General features: G+C 55.5%; 4 protein-coding genes across 4 annotated transcripts; 3 read left to right on the forward strand and 1 right to left on the reverse strand.

Annotated features, from left to right (window-relative positions):
- Positions 1-555: 555 nt before the first annotated feature.
- M409DRAFT_56994 (uncharacterized protein) lies at positions 556-2489 on the forward strand (the record flags this gene model as incomplete). Its single annotated transcript, XM_033813477.1, has 3 exons — positions 556-606; positions 700-1825; positions 2131-2489. 3 exons carry the CDS (start codon positions 556-558, stop codon positions 2487-2489), a joined length of 1536 nt encoding a protein of 511 aa, XP_033664773.1.
- A 375-nt stretch (positions 2490-2864) lies between these two features.
- M409DRAFT_25661 (uncharacterized protein) lies at positions 2865-8364 on the forward strand (the record flags this gene model as incomplete). The annotated part of the gene is made up of 2 exons (XM_033807787.1): positions 2865-3579; positions 3695-8364. 2 exons carry the CDS (start codon positions 2865-2867, stop codon positions 8362-8364), a joined length of 5385 nt encoding a protein of 1794 aa, XP_033664774.1.
- Positions 8365-15403: 7039 nt separating this feature from the next.
- Positions 15404-21717, forward strand: M409DRAFT_25664 (uncharacterized protein; the record flags this gene model as incomplete). The annotated part of the gene is made up of 2 exons (XM_033807788.1): positions 15404-21377; positions 21443-21717. 2 exons carry the CDS (start codon positions 15404-15406, stop codon positions 21715-21717), a joined length of 6249 nt encoding a protein of 2082 aa, XP_033664775.1.
- Positions 21718-22105: 388 nt separating this feature from the next.
- Positions 22106-23634, reverse strand: M409DRAFT_68152 (uncharacterized protein; the record flags this gene model as incomplete). Its single annotated transcript, XM_033817704.1, has 4 exons — positions 22106-23098; positions 23156-23377; positions 23432-23500; positions 23554-23634. 4 exons carry the CDS (start codon positions 23632-23634, stop codon positions 22106-22108), a joined length of 1365 nt encoding a protein of 454 aa, XP_033664776.1.
- Between the last annotated feature and the right edge of the window lie 1076 nt (positions 23635-24710).

The following is a 24710-nucleotide window of genomic DNA, read 5'->3' on the forward strand; positions in this document are numbered from 1 at the left end:
CACGAGCAAATTCTCAGAGCTGCACAACTTTGAGCAAACAGTCTCAAAATTATGCTGGAAATGCATGGAAGATGCCAAACTACCACGACATCATGGCAACGACAATGGGATTGGCTTTATTACATCGCATTCGCTGCGAAACTGCATGCGAAAGACCCTCAATAGATTATAGACGCACGCTGATGGGGACGACCAACAGGGCACACTCCAACCCGCTGCCGACTGAACATGACGACTCGCGCCAATGCCCGTTGAAAGTGCTTCTTCAATATTTACTTGAGTTTAGGCTGGATCATCTTTAGCGTTTGCTGTTTACTTTTCGTGACGCGCTCGTCGAAATCTTGTTTGTGCGGGATGGGTGACGAGCCGCGAGTTTGAGTAGGTCTAGAAAAACTCATAAAACTGCTTCGACGTTTCGAGTTCATCATGTATGGCTCAGTCGTGTCTGCACTCATTGAATCACACTGAATCTTGGAGGAGCACAAAGACGAACAAAGCTTCGATTTCGCAGAGACTGAGAGCTTTTACCGCGGATAAGACAGCCGTGATTGCCTGATGAAGTTCCAACGCCCGAGACACTCTACCAAGTTCACCGCGCAGAGCATTGTATGTTTCAAGAGTCAGCGTTCGTTTGTCACTTCGGTGAAAGTTAAGACATGAAGTCGGCTAGAGCCGACGCTCCTTCCCCTTGCTCTGCAGACGCGGGATCGTCCCGTTTCCGGCACGAACCGCCCGCTACCCAATCTTGCTTTACTTGTAGATCCTTTCGCCCCCGAACTTCTTATGTTTCAACCCACCACCATCATCCTCTCGTTTCCCTTGCCGTCGCCCGCGAGTCTTGGTCTCGCCAGCGCTTCTTCCTTCCTCTCTTCAATTCTTTCGCAGGGTCCTTCAGGGGGCTCTGCTCAAAAAAACCACAACAACATGCCCAGCACGCGGTTCGTGGACATCGATCCAAACGGTGATCTCTACTTGCAGATCTCAGACAGTGATTGCCTAGTGCGCGTGTCGAGGCAGACGCTCGCTGCAGGCTCTCCGTACTTCGCTGCGCTCTCCGGCTGTCGCAATGACTGGCGGGAGGCCTCGATCATCAACACTGGCACATCGCTGAACCCGGCTCGACTGCCAGTCCCCGAAACAGACGAAGACGCCTTGACTGCGATGTGTCAGATCCTACACTCACAACAGGATCAAGTTCGAATCAACAACCCAAAGTCGATCGTACGCTTGCTGGCCTTGGCAAACCACTGGATATGCGGCGATGCGGTTCACGCTGCGTCGAGCGACATCTTTCGGCAGATGGTTGACACGGAATCCAACGACGGCCTCGGGCTACTGGTGTACGCGGCCCACGTCATGGACGACGCTGAGTTCTTCAGCAAGTTCACACATCGCCTTGTTGGGTTGCATGATTCGAACCAGCCGAACTCAAGAAGAGTGATCGGACGGGACGACCTCAACTTCGTCCGACAGACCCAAGGCGCGCCCGAGATGGACATACGAAAGTTGGACGATGAGCTTTTCAACCGCTACGTACACAAGTCGGACCAACTCATCTGCGCGGTCGAAAGCTGCATGGACGAAGTCACCAAGTACCTGCAGCCACAGTTCGACCACGAGGACTCGAGGACTGGGCAAGAGTGTAGCATCAACGCCGATGTAGCTGCCGCATACACTCTGGGTCTTGCACGTGTCGGTCTCTGGACCGTCCATTACGTGAAGCACAAGCCCATCGAGCCCATCCGAGAGGCAATGGCAGACTTCAAGATTCCAACAGTCCACAAAGACCGACCTTTCTGCGGTAACCCGTTCTGGGGACACGACAGTAAGGCTTAGATGGCCGCAAACTATATGAAGAAAGAGGCAAAGAAGTGTTGGTTCGGCCTGTGTCTGGACTGTTTCGAGGACAACTCACTCCGATACACCGCCCAAGGTTGCAGAGTCCTACATCACAGCGATGTGAACGATATCGACGACCCCCGCCAAGCAGGACAGCTGAGATAGAGAGGCTTGCATCGGATACGAACTTCATCAGCCAACACGATATCCCGCAAGGAACTTGAGAAAAAGGTTGAGGCAGCGCCAAAGGGTAAGGGACAGGCCGCCCTCCATGCTTACGCGCAAGCTCAGATGAAGGAGAGAAAACAAACAATCAGCAGCTGAATCCAAAGGCACCCGCTGCTCCTGCTGCAGATACACTCTCCTCCACAGCCACTGCAGCACCACATTCGTCTCCGTTGGCTCAAAGACCCGGGCCTGCGCCATTAGCAGGCATTCCCGCAACACCTTCTGCACAGCCTACTCAGCCAGCTACCTCGTCGCCAAACCCTCCAGCGCCGTCTCTTGCCTGGAAGCAACGCAGACTCCAGCACTGTGGCAGAAACGCCTTCGCTTGCAGCTGCATTCGATACGCTCGTGAAAGGACTTGCGGGTCCTACGTCGATGGGCAGGAATGGAAAGGTGGACCTCGTTTTACAGTCAATTCATAGCAAATACCAACCTTGTGTTACCTGTTGACTTCTCGCTTTACTTTGAACAGAAGAAAAGATTACACATAGAAGTTTCTTAGTCTTTATTCTATTATTTCATAATGCTGTGGCTAATTCTCAAAAAAGCGTGTATCAAGCAGTCACGTGCACCAAGCCATCGAGAGTCGAGACTTCTGTGGCTATCTTCAATCGGCTAAAGAGGGCAAGCCAGGTCCGAGCTGCGGAACGGAGGTCTGAGGTTTCTGAGACTTCACTTCTCTCATCTTCCCCCGTCCGTCTCTCCTTCGGCGTCACGCCTACGACTGCGACTTGCAACACCCACTCTTTTCTCCGCCGATTCCTGCTGCCAACTGATGATCACAACACCGAGCCACCATGGCACAGCCAGCCCCCGATGAGGTTCTCTCCATCGCGCAGGCGGCTCCAAACGCCTCGTCGAAACCGGCATCTCGTGCTGCTACTCCGGCATCGACTCCCATCGGATTTCAAGCAGTCAATGCAGTAAATTTTCGGGCGGTCGCCGAAAATTTGGCGGCCACAGGCAGCGATGCGGCTCTCTCTCAGAGCGCACCGTCCACGGCCCAGCCTGCCAAACCGCCGTCCCAGAGCGACGCTCTCGATGCCACCATGGCCGAAGCTTCGTACGGGACGCGCTCGCGTAACAGAAACAACGCTCGACCTAACTACGCCGAGGACCAAGACATGGATTTCGAGTTTGCGCCCGCAACAAAGAAGAACATGAAGTCCAGCGAAGTGCCAGCCGCGTCAGAATCGAGGCAAGCACCGCCGTCTTTTGTCGCGGTCAACAACAGCCAAGCCTCGTCCGCCACCACCCCAGCTCACACTGCCGTTCCTGCTGCGTCTGCGGGCCCGACGAAGAAGCGGAAAGCTGCTGGCACGCCCGCTGCCTTGCACACACCCACCGCTTCATCAACGCCGCCGCCAGCAGCGTCGCGCAAACCAACCGCGTCCGCGGCCTCGTCGACCATGGCACGTGAGACCAACATCATGACGTTCACTAAGCACCGAAGCTCCCTCAACAAAAAGGGCGAGCTCGTTGCCGACGATGGCACGAAGCTCAGTGTCAACGGTAAGCCTTCCTCTCCCCTGATTCCGACAAACCCAACGTTGCAGGTTGCAGGCTTGCAAGCCCTACCCCGCTTGCGACAGCGAATTCGTTCCTGAGGCTAACATTGACAAATTAGATCACGTGTACCTAGTATGCGAGCCACCCGGCGACCCATACTACCTCTGTCGAATTATGGAGTTTCTGCACGTCGACAGCGGCAACCCCAATTCGCCAATCGATTCTCTACGGGTCAACTGGTACTATCGACCTCGCGATGTGCAGCGATTCAGCAACGACACTCGACTGGTCTACGCCACCATGCATTCCGACATGTGCCCTCTCACCTCGCTGCGTGGGAAGTGCACGATCAAGCATCGATCGGAGATTGAAGATCTCGAGCTCTATCGCAAAGAGCGAGACTCGTTCTACTTCGTGCAGGTGTTTGATCGCTTCATTCGACGAACATACGAGTGCATTCCCGTACAGCAGATCATCAACGTGCCCGATAAGGTCAAGAAGGCGCTGGACGAGCGATGGAAGTTCGTCGTCGTCGAGATCGGCCGTATCAAGGAGCTCACAAGTGCCGCGAAGACTTGCAAGCGATGTGCACGGTACTGTGCTTCGAACGACTCGGTCGACTGCGCGATATGCAAGAACTCCTACCACATGAACTGTGTGCAACCTCCTCTGCCGAAGAAGCCGTCACGAGGATTTGCTTGGGCCTGTGGTCCTTGTAGTCGTGCGTCGGAAAAGAAGATGGAAGCTACGCCCACCCACAGTGCTGAGGCCACCGAGGCGGAAGAAGAGGAAACGGCAGAGGAGGAGGCTCCAGGTGCTTCGAATGACACGACTCGAGCTCCTAGCCCAATTGCTGACGACATGATCGTCGATGACCATCCCGCGACACAGGCGGAAATCGCACTGGCGAAAATGTGGCCGATGCGATATCTTGGGATTCATGCTCGAGTTGAAGACGCCCTCCAGTACGACGATCGAGCCATCTATCCAAGAGCCAGTTCGCGACTTGGCCCACGACATCAAGCCAACGTGTCAATGTGGCATGGCCGTCCGGTTGAGCTTGTGAAGCCTGCCGAGATTAAGAAGCGGTACAACAAAGCCCCTGCTGGAAAGAAAGAGGGCAAGCTCACGAAGGAGACTCTCGCGGCGATTGAGGCAGATCGCGAAGAGAAGGCAAAGCGACCAAAGTGGGTTCAGGATGAGCCAGCTGGGTACGTTGCTCGAGGCGAAGACTACGATGCCAAAGACCCCAGATGCACCGCCAAGTTGATGTTCAAGATGCCGACTATTGAGGAGCACCCACAAGCCCTCGCGGGTAGGGAAGGCGATCCAATTCCGAAGCGACAGGAACTGTTCATGGACATCTACTTCGACCGCGCTAAGAGTCTGGCCCGCATCGTTGGTGTACCTTCATTCGGCACAAATTTCACCGACAAGGCCATGGAGCTGCTTGCCGCGAACAACTACAAACAGGATGCCGCACTCAAGCAGCTATCCAAGATCGATCGTGTCAAAGACCTTCATGAGCCGGTACTCAGCAAGTCTGATCTGGTGAAGTTTGAGGAGGGTGTCGCCAAATACGGCTCTGAGCATCGTCTCATCCGCTTGCACATGAAGACCACTTTGCCACACTCAGATATTGTGCGCTTCTACTACCTCTGGAAGAAGACGCCAAAGGGTCGTGAGATCTGGGGCAACTACGGTGGTCGCAAGAAGCGAAAAGTGGAGAGCGACGTAGGCGCCAAGTTGCAAATTGAACTAGCGAACGACGTCGATGATTCTGCATTCGACAACGACAAGGCCGTCAAGCGGAATCGTGGCTTTCAGTGCAAGTTTTGCAACACCTATCACTCGCGTCAATGGAGGCGAGCACCTGGCGTGTCCCCTGGCCAGCTTGCACCGCCTGACAGCAAAGCGGAGAAGAAAGACAAGAGAGACCGCTCACTCCTTGCCCTCTGCCTTCGGTGCGCCGGACTTTGGCGCAAGTATGCCATTCAGTGGGAAGAGATCGACGAAGTGGCTAAGAAGGTTGCTTCTGGTGGCGGCCGCGCGTGGAAACGCAAAATCGACGAAGAGCTTCTGCGCGAGCTTCTCGCCGCCAACGAGGCTGCTACTGCGCCTAGAGATGACCCAGGCTTGCTACTCGAAAACGGCGAGCCGCCGAAGAAGAAATCCAAGACGGACAAGGAAGTTGCACAGGCTGCTGCGAAGAAAGAGAAGCCGCCGCCACCACCAAAGGAGCCAACTCCACCGCCTCCCCCGATCATACCTGCTCAACCGACTTGGAAGGTACTGCCATGCGCTGTCTGCAAAATCAGTGGCGAAACGATAGCTTGCGCACATTGCAAGTTGACTGTCCACCGACGCTGCTTTGGGGTCGGTGCGGAAGAGGGGGTGAGGGCCAATGGCGATGTTCACTGGGTCTGCGAGCAGTGCCAGAATGACCGCAATCCTACGGTTTCGACCGACTACTCTTGCTGCTTGTGCTTGACCGAGGAGACACAGGTGGATCTCGTGGAGCCGCCGAAGATATCGCACAAGAAGAAGACCGATCGTGAGCGTGAGAAGGAACGCCTTGAGAAAGAGCTTGCAGATGGCATGCGCGCTGAGTATCGCAGCAGGCAGCTCATGCACAACAGGCCCGTCATTCCTCGAGAGCCGCTCAAGCGAACCACTGGCAACAATTGGGTGCATGTTCAGTGCGCAGTATGGGCACCGGAGATTCGCTTCAGCAACGCCAAGGTCTTCGAGATTGCCGAAGGCTTTCAATTGATACCACAGCAACGATACGAAGCTGTCTGCAAGTTGTGTAAGAACAAGGATCATCAAAACCGACTACGGGAAAATGCCGGCGCATGTGTGAATTGCTTCCACTGTAGTGCAAGCTTCCACGCATCGTGCGCCTTCGAGGCTGGCTACACATTTGGCTTTGATGTTCAGCCAGTCAAGGGTTCCCGCAAGGACCAGATCATGACGGCTACTCTCGGACAGGAGACTGGAGCACTGACGGCAATCATCATCTGCAAGGAGCATACCATCAAAGGCATCGTCCACCCCATCCATGAGATCGTAGACGACAGCGGCAAGACAGCGCTGCAGGTCTATTCCGAGGCTTACAAGCAGGCCGATCTCACCTTGACTGGCACTGTTCGGAAAGCGGCGCAGGCGCAACTTACTAAGGATAAGGGACTGCAGCCGGCATCTGCACAAGGTGCGAACAGGCGTGAGTCCGGGGCGCATAGTATCGCAGCGGCAGTGAGACGTGGAGCTAGGACTTCATCACTCGCAGACACCAAGGCTGAAGCAGACGACGGTTCAAACGACCTGGCCAACGTCGCCGAATTCCAGGAGCGGCGTTGCGCCAAGTGCAACATCGACGCCACGCCCAAGTGGCATCCTGTGATTGAAGACACCAAAGTCGAGCCGGCTCCATCGCCACGCCCGCAGGGAGACACGAACGATGCAGGTCAAGAAAATCCAGGCGAGCCACCGCGGCCGCAGAACATTCGCTTCATGGCTCCGGGTATGAACGGGCGTGCGTGGGATGGCATGCCTGATCGGCATGGACCACGACCCATGTCTAATGGCGACCGTGTCATGAGCGAAGCTCCTCCGGGAATACCGGTCGGAACGCCTGTCAGGGACGCATCTCTACCACTCAACATCAACGGAGATCGGCCAATGACCGACGACTTCCCCAGGCGCGAGACTGAAGAGGTCTTCCACAACCACGCTCTGCCGCGATATCAGAACCCAGCAGAGCACACGCCGCCGCCGTTGCCAGAGGACGAGCCGAAAGATAAGCTACCTGAGGCCTGGCTTTGCCACAAATGCTTCCTCAAGAAGAAGCTCGATCCTACACCACCTCCTTCTCCCGGCGATGGATCGCGTTCGCCGACCCGCGTTGTCAACGACCTCGACATCCTATTAGACTCCGATTCATTGCCAAAGCCCAATATCGAGGAGCAGTTTGAGCTATGGGATAGACCACCCGTCCGACCATCTGTGCCGCCTCCACCCCAGGCGCCGATCAATGGCATGGGTCCCCAGCCTCCTCACTTCGGGTCAGGACAGTCACTGCCTCCTCCTATGCACGGGTATGGTCCACCACAGCCCAATTTTGGCCAGCAGCCAAATGGGTACCCGGAGCCGCCTCGACACCATTACGACCAAGGCTTACCGCCGCCCCCTGTCCCTCATCACCACAACCACAATCCCAATCCATTCTGGGATCCACAACTCGAGAGGCACGGCGCGATGGGCTACCAGCCTCCATCTCAGACTCCTCCAAACGTGCCACAGCACTCGCGACCTCCTTCGCTGAATGGATACCCGCCACAAGGCCAGCCTATGACGAATGGAATGTCGTCGCCTCGTAACGGCGCGCCTCCCATTCTACAGTCACCGTCATTCCCTCATGGTCCTCCGCACCAGCAGCACCCGAACCATCAGCAGTATCAGCATGTGCAGCAAAACATAGCTGGCCCAGCCGCGACTGAGGTTTCGAGAACGCTGCCAGTCTGGGGATTTCCCGACAATTCCACCAACGATCCGACCAATCCGTACAGCCGACCGCGTTCGGAAGTCATGAACGGGCAACCACAACAACATACACCAAGTCAACCGCACATGGCTCCTTCGCAGCCCGGTGCGAGCCCTCAAGCTCCTATGACTTGGCCGGATGGGCAGCCTCCCAGACCAAGCACCCCTCGAGATGCACAGACGAATGGGTTTCCCAACACCTCAGGTGCGAGTGCTAGCCCCAACCTGATGAATTTGATACACTGAGGATGGCATGGAAGACATGTACAGTATGGGGTTGACTTGTGCAGTGCGCACCTGGAGGCATAAGACGATGTATGGAAAGAAGGCTACAACCAGCCTGGATGAAATGGTGGTAGAATCGATGTACACTGTAGCATTATGGCATGATTATTGTCCTAACATTCAAATATGGTGCTTTTCCGTTACAAGCTGTACTCGCGAGGTGGAACACGTGACTTTCGGAAAGCGGCGCTTGCCGTACTAACCACTTGACTTGTATGTTTTGAACCACCCTTTTTCCAGCCGTCTCGCCGTCTCGCCCGAACAACACTTCTGTCACGATGGGTCGCGCATACTCAGAAGAACAACGAGAAAAGGTGCGCCAGCTACTCGAGGACGGCAAGGATGAGGACTACATCGAGAAGGAGACTGGCGTGTCCGACCGCACCGTGCGACGCTGGAAACTCGAGCTGGAGCGCAGTAAGTCCATGGCCCATACTACGATCGCTTGGCCCATTGTACGCGCGCAGCGATATGGCTGACACTCGCTCACCCAGCTGGTCGCATAGGCAAACCACCAGAGAGCCGCACTGGCCGCCACCGCGTCCTCAACCCCGACATCGAAGCCGTAAGTCCAGCAGCTGCCCGTTCATGTACATCCGATCCTGGGGAACGAATACCCCGCTGACGCGTGCTTTGGCAGGCACTCTTCGAACATGTAAAGGACAAGCCCAACATGTCGGTCGACGACATGTTGTGGTGGCTCTACGATACGTACAAGATTGTTGTTGCGACACGCACCATCCGTCGCGTGTTCGAGCGCAAAGGCGACAAGGTCAAAGGCAAGAGCAAGGGCGGACGGAAGAGTAATGCGCAAGGCGACGACGGCGACGACGACGATGGTGACGACGATATGGATATCACGTCCCCTGTACAACAAAACGGTCAATATCAATCTCCATACGCGCCGATGGCCCAGCAAGCTGCCAGCTCTGCGGAACAACAGCTCGCGCAGGCTCTACAACAACAGCAGACTCCTCAGCAACAACAGTTCACAATGCCCATGGAGATGGAAGGCGACTTACCGGAGGACGAAGAGACGATTCAGCTGCAGCTCCAACAGATTGCTCTGCAGAAGCGTGAAGTCGAGTTGAAGCTTAAGATGCGGCGACTTCAAAGCGGCAAAGGAACACCTGGATCAGCAGCATCGTCGGCTTCGAAGAATACCAGGACACCGAGCGGGACCAGCACGCTCTACAATCCCAATGCCGTGGTACCGACTGGTCCAAAGCGGGATTCGCGCAGCAAGAAGAAGATTGAGGAGTCGAAGAAGCGGACAGCAGAGCGACAAGAGCGTATGTTGCGAGATCTGGAGAGACGTAGCAGGCGGCGGGACCACTTGACTGCTGAGTGGGTGCAGAGTAAGGATATCTGGCCGTTGCGCGCACAAGGCATGCTCGCCGACCTCATGCATCAATACGGCTGCTACACCTTCAGCCAGAACCAGATCGATACCTTCGAGGCTATGTACCGGGAACTCTACCAACTGGTCGACCTCACCAAAGGTGATTGGCTGCCGCACATCCACGACGAGATGCTTCGAGAGCGGATGAAGAGGAAGATGGGCCAGCTGCGGACTAAGATGCAAAAGACTGGCGAGATCATCGGTCGCACGGATGGCTATGGCGGCTTTCAGAAGGCGAAGGACTACACGGGCGAGCAAGCTGGCGCGACTGTCGGCGATGAGAATGAAATGGTTGCGGACATGCAAGCCGATCCAGGTGCTCCAATGCCAGACCAGACGATTCACTACGACCCAGTGCCGGATCACCAACAGATGCAACCTGCGATGCCGTACGCGATGATGCCGAACCAACCGCCTCAGTATCCACTGATGGATCACAACAACCCAGGAATGCTGCCTTATGGTCACATGAATGGGCAAATGAACGGTCAAATGAACGGGCAGATGAATGGCAACCCAGGCATGGGCATGGGGATGTAGTACTCCGCCGTGTGATGAGGACATTATCCCTTGAGCATTGGCGTCTCGCTCTAACAGACTGACGAAGGAGTGTGATTCTGGTTTCTGCTGTTTTACCGTGTTTGATGATACCACTGCAGTTTAGCGTTTTATGGAGCAAAGAGGGAGAGGGGAAATCAAATGGTTCTTCTTTGGACATCCAGTCTCTATCATAGTGAGCTGCCTCTTTGGTCAAGTGCCTCCACGCCACGCCTGAAGACCTCATGACCTGCGTTCACAACTCAACTGACTGACAAACAAACTTCCACACCAAACTCGTAAAGCAACCAGCCACAAGTCACCTCTTGCTTACGCAGTGACACTGACACCAAACTCGAACGTCGTGTGAAACCTGTTCTCCAACAATTTCAACTGCTACATCGGATCGGTCATTACTACCCTGTCGACTTATGACGTCGCCTGCATATGCCCCTCCAAGTCCAAGTTCCAGCAACAACCACACGACACACGACCCTGACCCCGCTGCCGTGAGCGCAACGCAAAACGACCCTTCGGGACTTGACTGCACTGGAGTGGTTTGTGCCAAGTATTTTCACAAGCCGTGGGGCATAGGCTGTCAGGGACACGGACTGATACTGGCATCTTTCTTTACCGATCCGTCGTTCACTTCCTCCTACGACTACGAAAGGACAGGGCAAAGGGCAATCCAATGTCTCAAACAGAGCCCTCTCCCTCCAAACCTCAAACCCCAGCATCCCAGACTCTCACCCTCCCCTCCCCAGAAGTCTTGAGGGAAATCACCAGGAAACAAGAAGAACGCGCCAAGATAATCCGAGAAAGGAGGTTGCAGGAACGGAAGAAGGATTTATTTGGACGACAGGGGGAGGGGGAGGGTGATGAGGAAGAGGAGAGAAGTAATGCGGCCAAGATGATTCAGAGGAATTATCGGGGACATAGGGAGAGGAGGGCGTTGGAGGGGTGTGGGTTGAGTACGGGGACGAGGTGGCTTGAGGTATGATCGATTGCTGTTTGCTTTTTGTTCCTTTGAGTTTTGGGTTGTTGGATTGGGGAATGTGATTTTGGCTGATGTTGTGGTGATGTAGGCTTTGAAAGATGGTGAGTAGTGGACCACGAGCTCGCGTGCTTCGTCGAGGATCAACAACCAGAAGGTATTTGAGAACTGATAATCTGACTCTCTAGCCGAATACACAAACTTCACCACCCCCCAATCCCGCGCCGCGCGCTTCTCCCCCTCAACAACCACCACCCAACGCGTCAAAGACCGCTGGGCGCACGCCGGCGCCGTCGCCAAACGCGTCGGCAGCGACGACACAAGCGACAGCGAACCGGACGACGCCGACAACGATCAAACCTCCCGCGCCCGCCGCAAACAGCAAAAGAGCGAAAGGGAGAAATACGCCAAGACGATGGGGCTGGAGTACTTCCTCGAATTGGTGGATCAGAAACACCGCTACGGCAGCAATCTGCGGCGGTACCATCAGGAGTGGAAGAAGAGCTCGACGCAGGAGAATTTCTTTTACTGGTTGGATTATGGGGAGGGGAAGACGGTGGATCTGGAGGATCGGCCGCGGGAAAGGTTGGATCGCGAGCAGGTGCGGTATCTGTCGCGGGAGGAGAGGAAGAATTATCTCGTGCGGATTGATGGCCAGGGACGGTTCGTGTGGGATAAGGACGGGAAGGCGATTACGACGTCGCCGGATTTCAAGGATAGTGTCGAGGGGATCGTGCATACGAGCGATGAGACGCCGACGTGGAGGGAGGTGACGACGGGGGAGAAGGTGCAGCCTTCCAAGGAGGAGGACAAGTCGGATTCTTCGTCGACGAATACGTCCATCAGCACGGGGAGTCAGGAGGATGGGTCGAAGTATGTGAATGAGGAGTTTCATGATGCCAAGGGCGTCTCGAAGCTCAATCACGTATCCGTCGACGCGCTTATGAACCATCTCTTGAGGAAGACAACCAAGAAGAATACCTGGATCTTCGTGGCGGATACGAGTTTTCGGTTGTATGTGGGGATCAAGCAATCGGGAGCGTTCCAGCACTCGTCGTTCTTGAAGGGAGCGAGGGTGAGTGCCGCTGGGTTGATCAAGATCAAACGAGGCCAGATTCGAAAGCTCTCGCCTCTGAGCGGACACTATGCGCCTCCGGTGCGGAATTTTCGCGAGTTTCTCAAGAGTTTGAAGGCTGCTGGGGCGGATCTGAGTCGGTTGAATGTCAGTCGGAGTTATGCGATTATTTTGGGGTTGGAGGGGTATGTCAAGGTGAAGAAGAGGGGAAAGCAGGCGAAGAGGGGGGTTTGGGAGGCGCTGCATCCAGATGAGAAGAGGAGGAGGGAGGAGGCGGAGAAGGATAAGAGTCAGAGTGCGGAGAAGGAGAGGCAGGTGTTGGCGGAGGAGGAGAGGGTCAGACGGAGGGAGAGTAAGAGTTTCAAGTTTATGAAGAGGGTTGGGTTGAAGGAGGATGGTGATGGTGGTGGTGGTGGTGATGTTGTGGGCAGTCCAGCTGGGGCGAAGAGTCCGACTAGTGGTGTGAAGTCGCCAGCGGGGACAAAGAGTCCAGCGAGTGTTTTAAAGAGCCCCGTGGGTGTTGTACAGGACAAGCCCAAGTAGATGCTTGGTGAGGAGTTCGACAGGCTCATGACTTTGGACGATTGATGATTGCTGTTTTGATGACTTGCATTATTCTTTGCATGATGAGCGTTGATACCATCTTCTTGCGAATGATGCGTTTGTGGATTTGTATAGTGTCGATTGAAGAGTTGAGAGTCTTGTCTTTTTCTTTCAATGCGGCGTCTTTGAGGTTTCATATCGCGCTTGAGCTCGTCAAGTTGTTGAAGCTGAACAAGCCCGTACAGCTGAAGCAGACTCGCTTTCGTGTCGAAGGACTGCTGGCGATGTGGTAAGGTAAGTTCTGGCTCGTTGGTAAGTGCTAGAAGGTGTTCTTTCTGCAAACGTAGCAGCTTGCTCGTCGGTATCGAAAAGACGTGTTCCCCCCTCGTTGCAGTACGAGCTGTCAATGTCGATCAAACCCGACGCACATCATCGGAGAGTTTGTGAGCGCCACGTTCGTCAGGAACAGGAAAATGCCACGACGTCGGCGAGGTCCATCATCGATCAATCAAATGATGAGCATCGTCCGTGTGGGCGTGGTGGGGAGAGACGTTGGGTGGATTCGTGCATTGGAACGCTTCGTTCCGACTTGCCGGACGTTTCTCTGGATGATGTCGCGATCAGAAAGGACTGCCGGCATCGAGGAGGATCGTGATGTTTGGCTTGCATCATTGTGCCCCTGACATGTGCTTATGGTTGATATGGGTGAAACAGCCGGTTTGCGGGAGTGTGCATAGTGGGATTTGTTGGCAAGTTTTTGTGATGCTGTAGGAATTGGATTGGATCGGTACGTCATTCGCGTGTTGTCTTGGCAGGTACGCGTCCGAAGTGGTGATTGCAGCTGTGGCGAGTGAGGGTTGCGCCGCATGTTCACGACCACGGTCCCCTCTGTAAAGTGTCACTTGCCGGTTGATTCGAGTCAGTGGCAGCAGAGGGATATATGAGGAGCCGGACTGCAGTTCTTGATATTCCGGCAAGATGGATGTTCGTGGTTGATTTCATGCTGCGACGAGTGCGATACTCCAAATCCGTGGACTAGTCGACGAACTGCTGGACAGTGAGTCGAGCTCACCAGCCACAGTCCTCGAGCAATGCTGGTCAGGTCGAGCCGACTCCGCAATGCACAAAATGGCACCGCGCGCTGACATCAGTCTGGACCACCCGCTCCAAACATGGCCAGGTCACGACATCAAATTGGTGGGACATCGGACGTGCATCCGAATGTCCTTTCCCACCTGTCGCGTAATGCTGGTGAGAATCGCGTAGACGCGACTGTCGACCGATGATGTCAGTTCCGTGTGCGACAACCCGGATGCGTGAGAGAGAGAAGGGTCTTGTGGCTGTTTGATGAGATGGAAGAGAAATTGGGAGAGAGTCTGAAGTCTCTCGCCCAGAACGCTAGGCCTGAGAGTCATTGGAGAGTTGGCCTTAGCGCGACAGCCCGTCGCAATGGTCCTCGACTTCACCTGCTATGAAACTACCGGAATAAATATGATATAGAATGGAAACGCGTCGACCTGTATACTCGACTGACGCAGTGTGCATGGCTGGGCTGCCACACGATCGGCTGTGGTGCAGAGGCGTCTCGACGCAGGCGTTGCGTCTTGGCCCGATCCCCATCGACCGATTGGCGTCCAAAAACCTGGCAATCCGGATTGTCATCCCCTGATCCTGGACCCATCTCCACCTATCTGCGTCTCCAGATCGCTCACGTCGCCGCTGGTTGCGCTCGTCCAGCCACACGCACGCGAATGCTGGAGTGCTGCCGCCGCCAAATGCTGCGTTCTGGAAGAAGCTTAAGCAGGACAGGAAGGTCGACTGCGCGCTTCCCCGTGATTGCGGCTGGCCGGTCGCCCAACGCAGACGTGCAGCATCAGCCATTGTAATTTGTTGCAGAAGATGGCTGGAGAATTATTGCGGTGACATCACGATGCCAGGCCTGGGGGTGGCCAGCATGAGGTCAGGCGCAGCGAATCGATCCCATCAGTCGAACGGCTCGCCGATCAGTCGTGGCGCCCATCGACGCATGCCTGTCTCGAAACCTGCTTGGCCAGCCCCATCTGCGCCCACTGGCCACACGAGGCGCGAGCTATCGGACCTCTTCCCCGTGCGCATCCAGAGCACAGGCTGGTCGGCAAGCTCTCAGTACGTCATCTCGATGGCACACTGCTCCTCTGCCCGAGCCTCTTGTACCAGTGCAGGAAGCTTCCCTCCCTACCGTTAATGACCTGCACGATATATCACTGCCAGAGCCCAATTCCCTAGCCACATTCCCCAAAAAGATCCTTCCCTCTCCCACTACACTCAGGTCTTGCATAGTGATTGCATGACCAGCAATTCCAATTCATACGCATACTATTCCTTCCCTCCCACCCCTAATAGGACATCTCCTTCGCGACGACACGCTTCACGAAACACTACTCCCCTCTCAGACCAGACCACAGCAACAATGGCCCCATCTCCAGCAGCTGGAAAGCAGACGGGCGCACCCAAGACCCCTACGAAATTGACACGACGACCAGGACAGACACCCCAGAAGCCTGGACAGACTGGTTCAGCAAGCAGGCCAGCTCCTTCAACACCCAAAGCTTCGCAGGCAACGAAGCCAGAGACAGAATCACCCCAGATCCCATCCCGGCCAAAGGTACCCGGAGGCAAGGGACAGCAAGCTGCCAGCCAGGCTCAGAGCACTGCAGAGAGCACTGCCGGCGATGCTGAGGACCAGGCTCAGCAAGGGCAGAGCAGCGTTGAAATGAGAGACGACGATGATGACGACGAAGGCCCAATGAGCAAAGTCACCGAGGCAGGCCAGCAAGGCCAACAAGGCCTCGAGGAAGCAGCACCAGAGCCCATTGGTGATGACGACGATGACACTGTCGGCGGCGCTCAAGGCCAGGCGGAAGACACCGCCGAAGAGGCCGAAGAAGAGGGCCAGGACTTTGCCGACGACACGACAGAGAAAGCTGGCGACAACGTCCAATCCGCAGACGATGAGGACGAGAGCCAAGAACAAGATCAGTCTCAGCAGCTTGGTGACAAGGCCAGCGGTCTCGCAGGTCAAGCCAAAGGTCTTGCTGGCAAAGTTTCTGAGGGCAAACCCACCGAGGCAGCCCAGGAAGGCGCTGAAGATGTCAAGGAAGGTGTTGAAGATGCTGCCGAGAATGCCCAGGATACCGCACAGGAGGGTCTCGACGAGAGCCAAAAGGTGGCTGGCGAGGCCACTGACGAGGCTGGCGATGCTGCCGAAGGCGCAGTCAACGGCGCGAAAGACGAAGCCGAAGAAGCGACCGGCAAGGAGATCAACGTGCCCGAAGGCCTGCCAGTCGATCTTTCCGTGCTGAAGGGATTGGAGGTCAACGAAGACGGCGGTGTCTACGATCAAGAAGGCAACCCCGTTGGCAAGCTCGCCGAGGGTGACGCAGAAGACTTGGCCGGATACCCCATTGGCGACGACGGCGAGATCCTTGACGACGATGGCGATCTCGTCGGTCGTGTCGAGCTCCTACCTGACGAAATCAAGAAGCAACTCCAAGAAGCTCAAGAACAAGGCGAGGAGCTTCCTGAAGGTGCGGAAGAGTTCCTCAGTCAATACCAGGACGACGCCGAAGACGCCGTTGACGGTGTTGAGGATGAGGCCGAGGGCGCGGTCAGCAATCTGCCACCACTTTCCATTCTCGAGGGCTTGACCTGCCAGGTCGACGGCCTCATCTACGACTCTGATGGAAACACCATCGGCCGAGTCACGGATGGCGATCCTCAAGATCTGCAAAACGCTGTCCTTAATGACGAGGGCGAGTTCATTGACCAAGATGGAAACGTTGTTGGTTACGCCGAGATTCACGAAGATGCTGAGGACCTAGTCAACCAAGGCATCTACGAGCCAGCTCAGCAAGCACAAGAGACTGCTGAGGACGCCGAAGACCAAGTCAATGGTGTCGCCGAAGACGCCGAAGAGGATGTCGACGGTGTCGCTGACGAGGCTGGCGAGGAGGCTGGTGAGATTGAAGACCAGCTGCCTGGCATTGAAGCTCTCGAAGGCAAGGAGCTCAACGAAGCTGGCGACATCCTTGACGACGAGGGTAATGTCCTCGGCGGTGTCGAGGATGAGGAGCTGAAGCAGAAGATCGCTGACGGCGAAGTCGACCCCAGCACCCTCAAGATCGACGAAGAGGGTAACATCCTCGACGAAGATGGCAACATTCTCGGCAAGACCGAACTTGCTGAGGGCGCCGCTGAGAAGATCGCCGGCGTCGGTCCATCTCTTCTCGACATGCGCATCCTCGACGGCAAGAAGGTCAACAAGAAGGGCAAGATCTTCGACGACGATGGTGAGGAGATTGGTGAGCTTACCGACGGCGAATTATCACAGTGCGCCGGAGGCAAGGTCAACGACAAGGGCGAGGTGTACAACAAAGCCGGAGAACTTGTTGGCCACGTTCGCATCGTCCCTGGCGAGGCCGCTGAGACTGCCACCAAGGAACTACTTGAAGAGCTTGGTGAGCTTCCCGAGGAGGGAGAGGAGGCCGCCGAAGACGCAGAGGAAGAGGAGCCACAGTTCGAAGAGCCAGACATCTCCATCTTGGACGGTCTCAAGGTCAACAAGAAGGGACAAGTCCTCAACGAGGACGGCGAGCCAGTTGGTGAGCTCACTGCTGGTGAGCTTTCGCAGTGCGCGGGCAAGAAGATCAACTCCATTGGAGAGGTTCTCGACAAGGATGGCAATGTCATCGGACATGTTCGCACTCTGCCACAAGAGGTGCAGCAGGCCGCCGCTCCTCTCTCTATCCTCGATGGACTCAAGGTCAACAAGAAGGGCCAAGTTCTCAACGAGGATGGCGATGTCATTGGTGAGCTCACCAGCGGTGACTTGTCCAACTGCGCCGGCAAGAAGATCAATGCTCAGGGCGAGATCCTCGACGACGAAGGCAATGTCCTCGGCAACGTTCGCACCATCGGCGGCACGGCTGAGGAAGAGCCAGCTGAAGAGCAAGGTGAAGGTGAAGAAGAGGAGGGTGAGGAACTTCCACCACTCTCCGTCCTCGAAGGCCTCACCGTCAACAAGGCCGGCAAGATTGTCGATGACAATGGTGCCGTCCTCGGTGAGCTCGTTGAGGGTGATGCCAAGAAGCTGTCGAAGCAGGGCATCACTTGCGACGCTGAAGGCCAGTTCTGGGACAACAAGGGCCATGTCATCGGACGTGCCCAGACCCTGCCACAGGCCGACCCAGAAGAGGAGGCTCCATTCGCAGGTCTCGAAGGACTCCACGTCGTCGACGACGGGTGGGTCTGCGATGAAGACGGCAACTACGTCGGATACATCACCGAGGGTGATGCAGCTTCTCTTGTCGGCCGCACCGTCGACGAGGATGGTGATATCCTTGATAAGAAGGGCTCCGTCGTTGGCCATGCCGATCGCTACGTCCCAGAGGAGGAAGAGGAGGCTCCAGAAGAAGCCCCAGACTACTCGTCGCTCCAGGGCAAGACCATCACCAAGTCCGGTCTGGTTATTGGCGACGAAGGCATCCCCGTCGCACGCCTTGCAGAGGGCAATGCCAAGGAGCTTGCTGGTCGTCAACTCGACGATCAAGGCCAGTTCTGGAACGACACTGGTAACGTCATCGGCCGAGTCGAATGGATCCCCCAGGAAGAGCGTGAAGCCAAACCAGAGGGTCCCTTCGCCGGCCTGGATGACTTGCGAGTCATTGAAGGCGGCAAGATCGCTGATGAAGACGGAAATGTCGTCGGAGAAATCACTGAAGGCAACCCTAAGCGTCTTGTGGGTTTGTCTGTCGACGAAGATGGAGACATTGTCGACAAGTACGGCAATGTCAAGGGTCATGCCGAGCCTCTGCCAGAGGAGGAGCCTCTCGACTACACTATTCTTGACGGCTTGACCTTGAACAAGCAGGGCTTCGTTGTTGATGAGAATGGTACGCCATTCGGCAAGATTGTTGAGGGTAACCCATCCGACCTTGCTGGCCGCAAGACTGACGAGAACGGCTATATCTACAACGACACTGGAAAGGTTGTTGGCCGATGCGAGCCACTCCCTGAAGAGGAGCGCGTTGCAAAGTCAGAAGGCATCTTCTCTGGACTGGACGGCTTGCACGTAATCGAAGGTGGATACGTTGCAGACGAGAACGACAACACCGTCGGACAGATTGTCGAAGGCGAGCCGAAGAAGCTCCTCGGAATGCACGTCGACGAGGATGGAGATGTTGTCGACAAGTTCGGCAATGTCAAGGGTCACGCAGAGCGCCTCCCCGACGACGAGGAGATCGACTACACTATCCTGGATGGTCTCACTCTCAACAAGCAAGGTTACGTCGTCGACGCCAACGGCATTCCATTCGGCCGTATCATCGAAGGAAACGCTTCCGAGTTGGCTGGCAGGCAGTGCGACGAGCAGGGATACATCTACAATGATCGTGGCAAGGTCGTTGCTCGTTGCGAGCCTCTTCCAGAAGCGGAACGCGTTGCCAAGCCCGAGGGACCATTCGCAGGTCTCGAAGGTCTTCACGTGGTCAAAGAAGGAAAGGTTGAAGACGAGAATGGCAACGTGGTTGGTGAGATCACCGAGGGAGATCCTAAGCGCCTCGTCGGCATGCAAGTCGATGAGGACGGTGATATCATCGACAAGTATGGCAACACCAAGGGCCACGCCGAACCGCTCGTCGAAGAAGATGTCGAAATCGACAACAGCCCTCTCGAGAACAAGGAGCTCAACAAGCAAGGATTCGTTGTTGACGAGACGGGCATTCCTATCGGACGTCTCGTCGAAGGCAACGTCTCTGAGCTCGCGGGCCGCCGCTGTGACGAGAATGGTTTCATCTATGGTGATACCGGCAAAGTGGTCGGCCGCTGCGAGGTCTTGCCAGAGAACGAGCGTGTCGCCCGCCAAGAGGGACCATTCGCTGGCCTCGAAGGACTCCGAGTTGTCAAAGACGGCTGGGTTGAGGACGAAGACGGTAACCGTGTTGGCCAGCTCGTGGACGGTAACGCCAAGCGACTGGTTGGTCTTCATGTCGATGAGGATGGTGACATTATCGACAAATACGGAAACGTCAAGGGCCACGCCGAACCCTGGGAGGAAGAAGACCCCGAAGCTGCGGATCTGTCCAGACTCGCAGGCACCACCATCAACAAGGCTGGTTACGCAGTCGATGGCAGCGGCCAGATCATTGGTCGTGTTGTTGAGGGTGACCCCAACATCATGATCGGTAAGAAGGTCGACGGCCAGGGTCAGATTTGGGACGACGCTGGCAACGTCATCGGACAGTGTGAGATGGTGACGGGTGTCAAGGCTGAAGAAGGTCCATTTGCTGGCTTCGAAGGTCTCCAGATCAACAAGGACGGTACCATCACAACCCCAGCAGGTGACATTGTCGGTCGTGTCATCGAGGGTGACATCAAGAAGCTTCTTGGTCACACCGTCGATGAGGATGGAGATATCAACGACAAGAATGGCAACACGATCGGAAAGGCTGAGCGATGGGAGCCTGAAGAGAAGGAGCGCCGCATTAACCCCATGTCTGGCATGCGTGTCAACAAGGAGGGTGAGGTGCGTGACGAGAACGGCGACCTCATGGGCAAGCTTACCATGGGTGATCTCGGACATTGCGTCGGACAAGAGATTGACGACGCCGGCAATGTCGTCGACGTCGAAGGCAACAAGATCGGTGAGGTCACCCTCATCGAAAACATCGCAGAAGACGAGTACGAAGGCCCAACCGAAGAGGAACTCGCAGAAGCCGCCAAGCGTGAAGAAGAGCGTCAAGTCGCCGAGAAGATGGGCGCCATCTGCACGCAGACCCTCGAGCGTGTGCAGCCCATCTGCAAGCAAATCACCGACCACATGGAGAAGGCCGATGCCACGCCCAAGGACGAGCTCGACGAAGAGGAACTCGTTAACAACGTCAAGCCTCTCATCGAGGAAGCTGGCCGTATCCTGCAAGAGTGCAACGGCTCCCTTCGTGGTCTCGACCCCGACGGCCGCATCGCCGCGCAAGCCAAGGGTCGCGCTGGTACGGGCGAAGCCACTCCAGAGGAATACCGCCTCGCCGAGACCCTCAAGGAACTCACCACGACCGTCGTCACCACCATCGATAACGCCAAGAAGAAGCTCAACAACATGCCCCACGCAAAGAAGAAGCTCAACCCAATGTGGGCGCTCCTCACGCAGCCGCTCTTCCAGATTCTCGCCGCCGTCGGTCTGCTCCTCACCGGTGTGCTCGGTCTGGTGGGCCAGCTGCTCAACGGTCTCGGATTGGGAGGCCTCGTCAACGGCCTCCTCGGCGGCCTGGGCATCAACAAACTGCTCGCCTCCTTCGGCCTCGTCGACGACGACAAGAAGAAGAAAAAGGGCGGCGAGGGCGGCAGCAAGCTCTCGTCGCTCCCGATCGTTGGTGGGCTGTTTGGCGGCAGTAAGTAATTCAACATCAACACACACCACACCTTGCTTGCTTCTGCGATATGCCACACTATACAGGCATGAACACGAAAATTTGTGCTTCCTATCGCTGCGCCTTCCCCCTTTACCTCGATGGGAAGCGGCGCAGCTTGGTACGGTGCTTACTTTGGCTACACGGTGCGGTGACGGAAACGATTCTGATTCTCTCCCCCTCTCTAGAAAAAGACGATTCGAAGGGCAGCAGCAGCAAGAAGGAGGAGAAGGAGGGAGAAGATGTAGCGTCCGAGGCTGTCGACACCGCCCAGGCTGTCAGTGGTGGTGGGCCGGTGTTCATGGGCAATGCCGAATCTTAATGTATGCTTGCCTAATGAGCACTCGGACGACAGCAAGCAAGAAACAGTGCAGATTGATTGATTTTGGGATTGGTAGCGGGTTTGGCGCTTGAGAGGAGTATTTGCTTTCTGGCTGGTTGGGTGGGATATGTTTTGGGAGCATTTCCTACATTGTTCTCGTCAGAGCGTGTCCGCTGGTTTCCTTTGTACGAACAACAGAGTGTATGTGTATGTATATTAGTTGTTTGGGTCTTGGGAGGGATCTTGACAATGACAAAAGTTCAGAAAATAACCTCATCTCATTCTCGCCTCTTTAACTTGCTTGACACTTATAGTCAATCGCTCGCGAGACTGTTCTTCTTCGTGTCATCTCAATGCACTCAAACTTTCCCCCTCAACTCTCCCACTCTCAAATCTCATCCAACCCCTCCCTCGTCCACGCCGGAAACACAATGTCCTTGTGTGGAATCGACATCATATTCCTATCCTCAATATACTCCTGTATATCGAGCTCCTCGAATTGTGAGCGATTCCCGATTCTCACCCCTTTGGCCTGGACATCCCTCGCGTACACCATCACCCTCTCCACAAACTCACCCCTCTCAATATCCCCATCCAACCACTTGACCAAACTCATAACATCAAACGCCGCCTGCGACGTCGACGCCACAGTATGCGGCCGGAACCCCGCCAACGCATCGCCTACCAGCACGACTTTATCGTCCATATACAGGTTCTTAGGCGCAATGATGTCCGTGATACACTGCACGAAAGGCGTCTGCGTCTTCTGCGCCATCTCAGCCATTTGCGGGGGCAGCATCTCCTCCGCTTTGGATTTGAGCATCTCCCAGGCCTCCCAGGCGATTTTGCCGGGCGGGATGGTGATGTGGCGACGACGGCCGTCTTTGTCTGTCAGGAGTCTTTCGAGCTCCGGGGATTCTGCGGGGAAGTTGGCGTACCAGACGAAGTTTAGGAGGCGGGTTCCGGGGGCTGTGGTGCCGTTTTCGCCCGCGATGGTGTAGGTGAGGTTTTGGGTGCCGGGAGCGTGGAAGAAGCAGAAGCGTTCGCGGAAGACGGAGAGGGAGGCTTCGGAGGCTTCGGTCTCTGGGACGGTGCCGCGGATTACGACGTAGCCCGCGTAGGTGCGTTTAATCTGGGGTTCGAGGAACGAGCGGATTGTGGAGGAGGGGCCGTCGGCGGCGATGAGGAGGCGCGTGGTTAGGGAGTTTGAGATGGTGGTGCCGGAGTCGTCTTGGTGGGTGAATTTGATGAGGACTTTATCTCCTTGGTCGATTATGTCGGTGACGGTGCAGCCGTAGCGGTAGTTTGTCTTGCCGTCTGTTGGGCGTTGTTCGGGGAGTTGACCCCCTTGGAGGTAGGCGCTGTCTACTCGGTCGTAATTCTGTCGTCGGTCAGTCTTAGAAAGGCCATTGCACTGAAGAGGGGGAGATGCACGTACTGCTCTCAACAGATAGTAAGCCAAATCCCACGAGGTCATATTCTGCCGATTGACTTCCTCATGGATAACGTCTCCTTTCTTGTCCAAGTACAGTCTCTTGTAGCTTGGCACGGCGACAGGCTTCCCGGTGCGATCATATTTGTCGAAGAAGTCGATGGTGTCGCCTCCAGCTACGATGCCGGCCCCTTGATTCTCGAGCAAGAACGTAGGTGTTCGTTCGAGCTATGCAAGTCGGATCAGTTCTAGTCAACCAAGCTGTTGGTAAGATTGACATACAATGGTTGTGTTGTATCCATGGCTTTTGAGAGCAACGCCGGCGAATAGTCCGCCTAGTGAGCCCCCGACCTAGACATTGGTAAGTATTCCAGCAGCTTGTGTAATTGAGCGGGATAGCAGACGATGACAATGTATTCCTCACTATCTTTCAAAGAGCTTTGCTTCGCTCCATTGACGCCGTTTGTCACTTCCGCAGAGGGCATATCGTGTCGCAATCTTTCTGTACTGTAAGGGCCGTCTTTCTCAATGCCTTGCATGTTGATCCATTGCAGTCTGCAAGACGTCACGCGCCATAGTACCCACGCCCCGCTTGAAACTCGGTTGGAAGGGCGCTGCATTTGAGATCGCTGGAGAGCTTCAACTCGTTCCTAGTTATCAGTCTTTCGCGGCCCCGATTAGAAAGTCTAGGAGACAGAAAAGAAGCTTTTACGAAATGACAATGAACAATACAGAAAGCGATACTTCGCACGGGAGCGACTCTCTGCCATCACGGCTATCTGTAAGCGTTCTGTTCTTTTCCTGTAGCTTCGTCGGCTGTTGTATGTTGGTACAATGGCGTTCTTGATTAAGCCGTACACTTCAACGCCTTTGCTAACAAGGCGGTCGTCTTGCGGCAAGAGATGTTTTGATGCTGATGAGGCTCATGTCGTTATCATTCTCAATGCGACAAGAAAAGGGGCAGCGTGTCAATTCACGCACAGACCAGATGTGATTGGTTAAACTCGGATGTTGCGCCAGAGGCAATGTATCACGCATCCGCCGGCGCGTACTTCACATCATCAGGCTCTCTTTCAGTCCTTCACCTCTTGCGGCCGTCCACTCGGTTCCATCACCACAACAGCGTTGTGCATGTTGATAGTCTCAACATGATGAGCTCCACACCGGCAGTCCAAATCCAAGATTTTCTACGCCTCTGGTTTCAGCAGGCGCTTTGACAAGATATGCGCTCAGCCGCAATGAACGACGGCGGCACAATATGCACTGGCCGTCTGCTCCATCATGCAGGGGGTCGTATCGCTATCCCATGAGCCTTCCAGTTTCCTGGCATCCAGGTTGAAGATCATTGCGGCACAGAAGCTGGTCCGCAAGAACAGCCTCTCAGTGGCCAACCTGATGGGCGCAGCAATGCACAGAACGGCCTCACATGCCCGTGCCAGAACTGCTTCTATAAATTGCTGGGACTATCGTATCATGCCGCGATGAACCCAGCCTAGCGACTTGGGCGAGACGGTAGGGATGAGCAAGTGCTAGGGGCAGCTACCACTCCGGCTTCCCCAGC

The sequence above is a fragment of the Zasmidium cellare genome, assembly GCF_010093935.1.
Source record: "Zasmidium cellare ATCC 36951 unplaced genomic scaffold M409scaffold_28, whole genome shotgun sequence".
Classification (NCBI taxonomy): domain Eukaryota; kingdom Fungi; phylum Ascomycota; class Dothideomycetes; order Mycosphaerellales; family Mycosphaerellaceae; genus Zasmidium; species Zasmidium cellare.